The 10,038-nt window shown below is 49.6% G+C and overlaps 1 protein-coding gene across 1 annotated transcript in view; it reads left to right on the forward strand.

Moving 5' to 3' along the window:
• otogl (otogelin-like) overlaps window positions 1-10,038 on the forward strand; it is a gene marked incomplete at both ends in the record, with an annotated part of 152,222 nt that overhangs the window by 129,888 nt on the left and 12,296 nt on the right. The window contains one exon of the mRNA XM_084335231.1: window positions 7,786-7,890. Within this exon, the coding sequence (XP_084191357.1) occupies window positions 7,786-7,890 (105 nt within the window). The remainder of the gene's footprint in view (window positions 1-7,785; window positions 7,891-10,038) is intronic.

Genomic DNA, 10,038 nt, shown 5'->3' on the forward strand with positions numbered 1-10,038 from the left:
GATTTGGAAATATTTTGGATTAAACCCTGCAGCAGCGAAAGCTTGACTGGAAAGGAGCTCAGAGGACCAGTCCAGACCAGCAACAGCATGTTTGTGCAGTACATTGATCCGTCCGTCAATGAACAGATAGAAAAGTGACGGAAGGTATTACTGTCTGTTGGTTTATTTTTTAAATAGAACCTGACGTCAACTCTGTCTGTCCAACAAATGGATACTAATGATTGAAGATGCATTTAAAAACAGACTTAGATGGACAGACACAGTGGATCAATGTAGCCGCATAACGTTAAAGATCAAAGTGAGCACTCTACAGATATTGAGCGGCATTTTGTAAAATGTCACCAGTAACACCGGTGTTGTCGTGAGTTTATTAGTCATGGGAAATTCCACATCACCGTTGCAACCCTAGCGATGACAGATAGACGACAGCTGTGACAAGGTGTGTGAGAGAGACAGTTAGAGAGATACAAGGTGTGTGAGAGAGACAGTTAGAGATACAAGGTGTGTGAGAGAGACAGTTAGAGAGAGACAGGGTGTGTGAGAGAGACAGTTAGAGAGAGACAGGGTGTGTGAGAGAGACAGTTAGAGAGATACAAGGTGTGTGAGAGAGACAGTTAGAGAGAGACAGGGTGTGTGAGAGAGACAGTTAGAGAGAGACAGGGTGTGTGAGAGAGACAGTTAGAGAGATACAAGGTGTGTGAGAGAGACAGTTAGAGAGAGAGACAAGGTGTGTGAGAGAGACAGTTAGAGAGATACAAGGTGTGTGAGAGAGACAGTTAGAGAGATACAAGGTGTGTGAGAGAGACAGTTAGAGAGAGACAGTTAGAGAGAGACAGGGTGTGTGAGAGAGACAGTTAGAGAGATACAAGGTGTGTGAGAGAGACAGTTAGAGAGAGACAGGGTGTGTGAGAGAGACAGTTAGAGAGAGACAGGGTGTGTGAGAGAGACAGTTAGAGAGATACAAGGTGTGTGAGAGAGACAGTTAGAGAGAGAGACAGGGTGTGTGAGAGAGACAGTTAGAGAGATACAGGGTGTGTGAGAGAGACAGTTAGAGAGAGACAGGGTGTGTGAGAGAGACAGTTAGAGAGAGAGACAGGGTGTGTGAGAGAGACAGGGTGTGTGAGAGAGACAGTTAGAGAGAGAGACAGGGTGTGTGAGAGAGACAGTTAGAGAGATACAAGGTGTGTGAGAGAGACAGTTAGAGAGATACAAGGTGTGTGAGAGAGACAGTTAGAGAGAGACAGGGTGTGAGAGAGACAGTTAGAGAGAGACAGGGTGTGAGAGAGACAGTTAGAGAGAGACAGGGTGTGAGAGAGACAGTTAGAGAGAGAGACAAGGTGTGTGAGAGAGACAGTTAGAGAGAGACAGGGTGTGAGAGAGAGACAGTTAGAGAGAGACAGGGTGTGAGAGAGACAGTTAGAGAGAGACAGGGTGTGAGAGAGACAGTTAGAGAGAGACAGGGTGTGAGAGAGACAGTTAGAGAGAGACAGGGTGTGAGAGAGACAGTTAGAGAGAGACAGGGTGTGTGAGAGAGACAGGGTGTGTGAGAGAGACAGTTAGAGAGAGAGACAGGGTGTGTGAGAGAGACAGTTAGAGAGAGACAGGGTGTGTGAGAGAGACAGGGTGTGTGAGAGAGACAGTTAGAGAGAGAGACAGGGTGTGTGAGAGAGACAGTTAGAGAGAGAGACAGGGTGTGTGAGAGAGACAGTTAGAGAGAGAGACAGGGTGTGTGAGAGAGACAGTTAGAGAGAGACAGGGTGTGTGAGAGAGACAGTTAGAGAGAGACAGGGTGTGTGAGAGAGACAGTTAGAGAGAGACAGGGTGTGTGAGAGAGACAGTTAGAGAGAGACAGGGTGTGTGAGAGAGACAGTTAGAGAGAGAGACAGGGTGTGTGAGAGAGACAGTTAGAGAGAGACAGGGTGTGTGAGAGAGACAGTTAGAGAGAGACAGGGTGTGTGAGAGAGACAGTTAGAGAGAGAGACAGGGTGTGTGAGAGAGACAGTTAGAGAGAGACAGGGTGTGTGAGAGAGACAGTTAGAGAGAGACAGGGTGTGTGAGAGAGACAGTTAGAGAGAGAGACAGGGTGTGTGAGAGAGACAGTTAGAGAGAGACAGGGTGTGAGAGAGAGACAGTTAGAGAGAGACAGGGTGTGAGAGAGAGACAGGGTGTGAGAGAGACAGGGTGTGAGAGAGAGACAGTTAGAGAGAGACAGGGTGTGTGAGAGAGACAGTTAGAGAGAGACAGGGTGTGAGAGAGAGACAGTTAGAGAGAGAGACAGGGTGTGAGAGAGACAGGGTGTGTGAGAGAGACAGTTAGAGAGAGACAGGGTGTGAGAGAGAGACAGTTACAGAGAGAGACAGGGTGTGTGAGAGAGACAGTTAGAGAGAGACAGGGTGTGTGAGAGAGACAGTTAGAGAGAGACAGGGTGTGTGAGAGAGACAGTTAGAGAGAGACAGGGTGTGTGAGAGAGACAGTTAGAGAGAGAGACAGGGTGTGTGAGAGAGACAGTTAGAGAGAGAGACAGGGTGTGTGAGAGAGACAGTTAGAGAGATAGACAGGGTGTGAGAGAGACAGTTACAGAGAGAGACAGGGTGTGTGAGAGAGACAGTTAGAGAGATAGACAGTTAGAGAGATAGACAGGGTGTGTGAGAGAGACAGGGTGTGTGAGAGAGACAGTTAGAGAGAGAGACAGGGTGTGTGAGAGAGACAGTTAGAGAGAGACAGGGTGTGTGAGAGAGACAGTTAGAGAGATAGACAGGGTGTGTGAGAGAGACAGTTAGAGAGAGAGACAGGGTGTGTGAGAGAGACAGTTAGAGAGAGACAGGGTGTGTGAGAGAGACAGTTACAGAGAGAGACAGGGTGTGTGAGAGAGACAGTTAGAGAGAGAGACAGGGTGTGTGAGAGAGACAGTTAGAGAGAGACAGGGTGTGAGAGAGAGACAGTTAGAGAGAGAGACAGGGTGTGTGAGAGAGACAGTTAGAGAGAGAGACAGGGTGTGTGAGAGAGACAGTTAGAGAGAGACAGGGTGTGAGAGAGAGACAGTTAGAGAGAGACAGGGTGTGTGAGAGAGACAGTTAGAGAGAGACAGGGTGTGTGAGAGAGACAGTTAGAGAGATAGACAGGGTGTGAGATAGACAGGGTGTGTGAGAGAGACAGTTAGAGAGAGAGACAGGGTGTGAGAGAGACAGGGTGTGTGAGAGAGACAGTTACAGAGAGAGACAGGGTGTGAGAGAGAGACAGTTAGAGAGAGAGAGACAGGGTGTGTGAGAGAGACAGTTAGAGAGAGAGACAGGGTGTGTGAGAGAGACAGTTAGAGAGAGAGACAGGGTGTGTGAGAGAGACAGTTAGATAGAGAGACAGGGTGTGAGAGAGAGACAGGGTGTGTGAGAGAGACAGTTAGAGAGAGAGACAGTTAGAGAGATAGACAGGGTGTGAGAGAGAGACAGTTAGAGAGAGAGACAGGGTGTGTGAGAGAGACAGTTAGAGAGAGAGACAGGGTGTGTGAGATAGACAGGGTGTGTGAGAGAGACAGTTAGAGAGAGACAGGGTGTGTGAGAGAGACAGTTAGAGAGAGAGACAGGGTGTGTGAGAGAGACAGGGTGTGTGAGAGAGACAGTTGGAGAGAGAGACAGGGTGTGTGAGAGAGACAGTTGGAGAGAGAGACAGGGTGTGTGAGAGAGACAGTTGGAGAGAGAGACAGGGTGTATGAGAGAGACAGTTAGAGAGATACAGGGTGTGAGAGAGAGACAGTTAGAGAGAGAGACAGGGTGTGTGAGAGAGACAGTTAGAGAGAGAGACAGGGTGTGTGAGAGAGACAGTTAGAGAGAGAGACAGGGTGTGTGAGAGAGACAGTTAGAGAGAGACAGGGTGTGTGAGAGAGACAGTTAGAGAGAGACAGGGTGTGTGAGAGAGACAGTTAGAGAGAGAGACAGGGTGTGTGAGAGAGACAGTTAGAGAGAGAGACAGGGTGTGTGAGAGAGACAGTTAGAGAGAGAGACAGGGTGTGTGAGAGAGACAGTTAGAGAGAGACAGGGTGTGTGAGAGAGACAGTTAGAGAGAGACAGGGTGTGTGAGAGAGACAGTTAGAGAGAGAGACAGGGTGTGTGAGAGAGACAGTTAGAGAGAGACAGGGTGTGAGAGAGAGACAGTTAGAGAGAGAGACAGTTAGAGAGAGAGACAGGGTGTGTGAGAGAGACAGTTAGAGAGAGAGACAGGGTGTGTGAGAGAGACAGTTAGAGAGAGACAGGGTGTGTGAGAGAGACAGTTAGAGAGAGAGACAGGGTGTGTGAGAGAGACAGTTAGAGAGAGAGACAGGGTGTGTGAGAGAGACAGTTAGAGAGAGACAGGGTGTGTGAGAGAGACAGTTAGAGAGAGACAGGGTGTGAGAGAGACAGGGTGTGAGAGAGACAGGGTGTGAGAGAGAGACAGTTAGAGAGAGACAGTTACAGAGAGACAGGGTGTGTGAGAGAGACAGTTAGAGAGAGAGACAGGGTGTGTGAGAGAGACAGTTAGAGAGAGAGACAGGGTGTGAGAGAGAGACAGGGTGTGAGAGAGACAGGGTGTGAGAGAGAGACAGTTAGAGAGAGAGACAGGGTGTGTGAGAGAGACAGTTAGAGAGAGAGACAGGGTGTGTGAGAGAGACAGTTAGAGAGAGAGACAGGGTGTGTGAGAGAGACAGTTAGAGAGAGAGACAGGGTGTGTGAGAGAGACAGGGTGTGAGAGAGAGACAGGGTGTGAGAGAGACAGGGTGTGAGAGAGAGACAGTTAGAGAGAGAGACAGGGTGTGTGAGAGAGACAGTTAGAGAGAGAGACAGGGTGTGTGAGAGAGACAGTTGGAGAGAGAGACAGGGTGTGTGAGAGAGACAGTTAGAGAGATACAGGGTGTGAGAGAGAGACAGTTAGAGAGAGAGACAGGGTGTGTGAGAGAGACAGTTAGAGAGAGAGACAGGGTGTGTGAGAGAGACAGTTAGAGAGAGAGACAGGGTGTGTGAGAGAGACAGTTAGAGAGAGACAGGGTGTGTGAGAGAGACAGTTAGAGAGAGACAGGGTGTGTGAGAGAGACAGTTAGAGAGAGAGACAGGGTGTGTGAGAGAGACAGTTAGAGAGAGACAGGGTGTGAGAGAGAGACAGTTAGAGAGAGAGACAGTTAGAGAGAGAGACAGGGTGTGTGAGAGAGACAGTTAGAGAGAGAGACAGGGTGTGTGAGAGAGACAGTTAGAGAGAGACAGGGTGTGTGAGAGAGACAGTTAGAGAGAGAGACAGGGTGTGTGAGAGAGACAGTTAGAGAGAGAGACAGGGTGTGTGAGAGAGACAGTTAGAGAGAGAGACAGGGTGTGTGAGAGAGACAGTTAGAGAGAGAGACAGGGTGTGTGAGAGAGACAGTTAGAGAGAGAGACAGGGTGTGTGAGAGAGACAGTTAGAGAGAGACAGGGTGTGTGAGAGAGACAGTTAGAGAGAGACAGGGTGTGTGAGAGAGACAGTTAGAGAGAGACAGGGTGTGAGAGAGACAGGGTGTGAGAGAGACAGGGTGTGAGAGAGAGACAGTTAGAGAGAGACAGGGTGTGTGAGAGAGACAGTTAGAGAGAGACAGGGTGTGTGAGAGAGACAGTTAGAGAGAGAGACAGGGTGTGTGAGAGAGACAGTTAGAGAGAGAGACAGGGTGTGAGAGAGAGACAGGGTGTGAGAGAGACAGGGTGTGAGAGAGAGACAGTTAGAGAGAGACAGGGTGTGAGAGAGACAGGGTGTGAGAGAGACAGGGTGTGAGAGAGAGACAGTTAGAGAGAGACAGTTACAGAGAGACAGGGTGTGTGAGAGAGACAGTTAGAGAGAGAGACAGGGTGTGTGAGAGAGACAGTTAGAGAGAGAGACAGGGTGTGAGAGAGAGACAGGGTGTGAGAGAGACAGGGTGTGAGAGAGAGACAGTTAGAGAGAGAGACAGGGTGTGTGAGAGAGACAGTTAGAGAGAGAGACAGGGTGTGTGAGAGAGACAGTTAGAGAGAGAGACAGGGTGTGTGAGAGAGACAGTTAGAGAGAGAGACAGGGTGTGTGAGAGAGACAGGGTGTGAGAGAGAGACAGGGTGTGAGAGAGACAGGGTGTGAGAGAGAGACAGTTAGAGAGAGAGACAGGGTGTGTGAGAGAGACAGTTAGAGAGAGAGACAGGGTGTGTGAGAGAGACAGTTGGAGAGAGAGACAGGGTGTGTGAGAGAGACAGTTAGAGAGATACAGGGTGTGAGAGAGAGACAGTTAGAGAGAGAGACAGGGTGTGTGAGAGAGACAGTTAGAGAGAGAGACAGGGTGTGTGAGAGAGACAGTTAGAGAGAGAGACAGGGTGTGTGAGAGAGACAGTTAGAGAGAGACAGGGTGTGTGAGAGAGACAGTTAGAGAGAGACAGGGTGTGTGAGAGAGACAGTTAGAGAGAGAGACAGGGTGTGTGAGAGAGACAGTTAGAGAGAGACAGGGTGTGAGAGAGAGACAGTTAGAGAGAGAGACAGTTAGAGAGAGAGACAGGGTGTGTGAGAGAGACAGTTAGAGAGAGAGAGACAGGGTGTGTGAGAGAGACAGTTAGAGAGAGACAGGGTGTGTGAGAGAGACAGTTAGAGAGAGAGACAGGGTGTGTGAGAGAGACAGTTAGAGAGAGAGACAGGGTGTGTGAGAGAGACAGTTAGAGAGAGAGACAGGGTGTGTGAGAGAGACAGTTAGAGAGAGAGACAGGGTGTGTGAGAGAGACAGTTAGAGAGAGAGACAGGGTGTGTGAGAGAGACAGTTAGAGAGAGAGACAGGGTGTGTGAGAGAGACAGTTAGAGAGAGAGACAGGGTGTGTGAGAGAGACAGTTAGAGAGAGACAGGGTGTGTGAGAGAGACAGTTAGAGAGAGACAGGGTGTGAGAGAGACAGGGTGTGAGAGAGACAGGGTGTGAGAGAGAGACAGTTAGAGAGAGACAGGGTGTGTGAGAGAGACAGTTAGAGAGAGACAGGGTGTGTGAGAGAGACAGTTAGAGAGAGAGACAGGGTGTGTGAGAGAGACAGTTAGAGAGAGAGACAGGGTGTGAGAGAGAGACAGGGTGTGAGAGAGACAGGGTGTGAGAGAGAGACAGTTAGAGAGAGAGACAGGGTGTGTGAGAGAGACAGTTAGAGAGAGAGACAGGGTGTGTGAGAGAGACAGTTAGAGAGAGAGACAGGGTGTGTGAGAGAGACAGTTAGAGAGAGAGACAGGGTGTGTGAGAGAGACAGTTAGAGAGAGACAGGGTGTGTGAGAGAGACAGTTAGAGAGAGACAGGGTGTGTGAGAGAGACAGTTAGAGAGAGACAGGGTGTGAGAGAGACAGGGTGTGAGAGAGACAGGGTGTGAGAGAGAGACAGTTAGAGAGAGACAGGGTGTGTGAGAGAGACAGTTAGAGAGAGACAGGGTGTGTGAGAGAGACAGTTAGAGAGAGAGACAGGGTGTGTGAGAGAGACAGTTAGAGAGAGAGACAGGGTGTGAGAGAGAGACAGGGTGTGAGAGAGACAGGGTGTGAGAGAGAGACAGTTAGAGAGAGAGACAGGGTGTGTGAGAGAGACAGTTAGAGAGAGAGACAGGGTGTGTGAGAGAGACAGTTAGAGAGAGAGACAGGGTGTGTGAGAGAGACAGTTAGAGAGAGAGACAGGGTGTGTGAGAGAGACAGTTAGAGAGAGAGACAGGGTGTGAGAGAGAGACAGTTAGAGAGAGAGGCAGGGAGAGAGCAGGAACACAACACCCTACCATATCTCTCCTCTCTTCCTTGTCCTGTGTCTTTGCCTTCTCGTCCAGAGTGCAACATGACCATCTGTAGCGGTGAGGTCCCGCCCTGTGATGTTGGTAACCGCCTGGTGATTGGCTACAGCGCCTCGTCCTGCTGCCCGGAGTACAGATGTGGTGAGGACAGACATTATTTCATCCACTTCTCACTACTACACTGTGTTAACTATTTCGCTTTTTCTATATTGCTTATTCGTTTGGATTGAGGACCATGTGGTCGCAACCATGTGCAATTAAGGTTGAATAAGCACAGGATTTACTGGCTTGAGTCTATAGGGTCCTCAAATGGTAAATGGTGCATTTATATAGCAGCTTTTATCCAAAGCGCTTAACAACTTGTGCCTCACATTCACCAGTTTACTCACACATTCACACCGACGGCGTAGGCGACAATGCAAAGCGCCAACCTGCTCATCGGGAGCAGTTAGGGGTCAATTGTCTTGCTCAAGGAGCAACAGTGGCTCGGGAGATAGAGCAGTCGTCTGGCAATCCGGAGGTTCCCGGTTCGATTCCCGCTCCTCCCGGGCAGCGTGTCGATGTGTCCTTGAGCAAGACACTTAACCCCTAATTGCTCCCGATGAGCAGGTTGGCACCTTGCATGGTTGCCTCCGCCGTCTGTGTGTGAATGTGTGAGTGAATGTGTAAGTGAATAGGTAAAAATGTGAGTAACAAATTGTAAAGCACTTTGGATAAAAGCGCTATATAAAAAAGCTTTTTTTGCTTACTTTGACACGGTGCCGGTAAACTCTACGATATTAGCATATCATCAGGAGCAGTTACAGTAGGGGTTTACATTTACATTTAGTCATTTAGCTGATGCTTTTATCCAAAGCGACTTACAAGTTCTGTACGACAAGTCATCAGGAAGGGCACAACTCTATCAGCTGAGTAACAATGTTCATCAAAGTGTTGAGTGCAGTGTAGGCTAGTTTATTAGGACAAGTGCATGACAGTAAGGTTAGTTAGGGTTAAAAAAAAATAATAATAAAAAAAATTATTTCAGATAATGGTTGAAGAAGTGCGTCTTTAGTCGACGGTCGAAAGATTGGACAGGTTTCGGCTGTCCTAACTGGGGTGGGTAGTTCATTCCATCATTGTGGGACAAGGACTGAGAAAAGGTGGCTTCTTCTTGATGACCCTCCCGGAGCTCGGATAGGAGTGGGTCTGAGACAGCCAGGAGATGCAGAGCGTAGGGGTCTTGAGGGTGTGTAGTTAGAGACCATTGAGGTAGGAGGGAGCGGTTCCCTTTGCCGCACAGTATGCTAGGTCGAGGGACTTGAAGCTAATTCGTGCAGCAATGGGGAGCCAGTGCAGGTCTCTAAGAAGTGGGGTGACATGGGCTGACTTTGGTAGGTTTGAGATCAGGCGGGCCGCTGCGTTCTGAATGAGTTGAAAAGGCTTGGTGGCAGTGGCCGGGAGGCCAGCGAGCAGTGCGTTGCAGTAGTCAAGGCGGGAGATGACTGTTGATTGGACGAGGAGTTGGGTGGCTTCTTTTGTCAGGAAGGGGCGAATCCTTCTGATGTTGCTCAGGAGGAATCTGCAGGTTCTGGTTGTTGCTGCGATGTGAGCAGAGAAGTTCAACTGGTCGTCGAGGACAACAACAAGTTTCTTGGTGGTCGGGGACGCGGTCACAGCTGCATTCTCGACTGTGATGGAAAGGTCGGTCAGGGGGGAGGATTTGGCCGGCAGGTGGAGCAATTCTGTTTTGCTTAGGTTCAGTTTGAGGTGGTGGAGATGTCGGACAGACAGGCCGAGATCCGCTCAGAGACGTGGATATCTGTGGGAGGGAAGGAGAGGAAGAGTTGAGTATTATCGGCATAACAATGATACGAGAAGGCATGAGACGTGATAATGTTACCCAGAGATTTAGTGTAGAGGGAGAAGAGAAGGGGTCCAAGGACCGAGCCCTGGGGGACACCCGTCCGCAGGGGGCGGGTGGCCACAGGGTCCCTCTCCATGACACTTGGTAGGAGCGGTCATTGAGGTATGATGTCAGCCATGTCAGCGCAGAGCCAGCCACTCCCATTCCTGCGAGGGACGCAAGGATGATCTGATGGTTGACTGTGTCGAAGGCAGCAGATAGATCTAGGAGAATCAGGACAGAGGAGAGGCCTTTCGCTGTGAAGTGCCTCTGTGACCGCAATGAGGGCCGTTTCTGTGGAGTGGCCAGTCCGGAAGCCTGACTGATTAGGGTCTAGGAGGTCATTCTGTAAGAGATAAGCAGTAAGTTGGTTGGATACAGCATGTTCAAGTGTTTTAGAAATG

This window comes from Notolepis coatsorum (genome assembly GCF_963971535.1).
Source record: "Notolepis coatsorum genome assembly, chromosome: 18".
In the NCBI taxonomy this organism is placed as follows: domain Eukaryota; kingdom Metazoa; phylum Chordata; class Actinopteri; order Aulopiformes; family Paralepididae; genus Notolepis; species Notolepis coatsorum.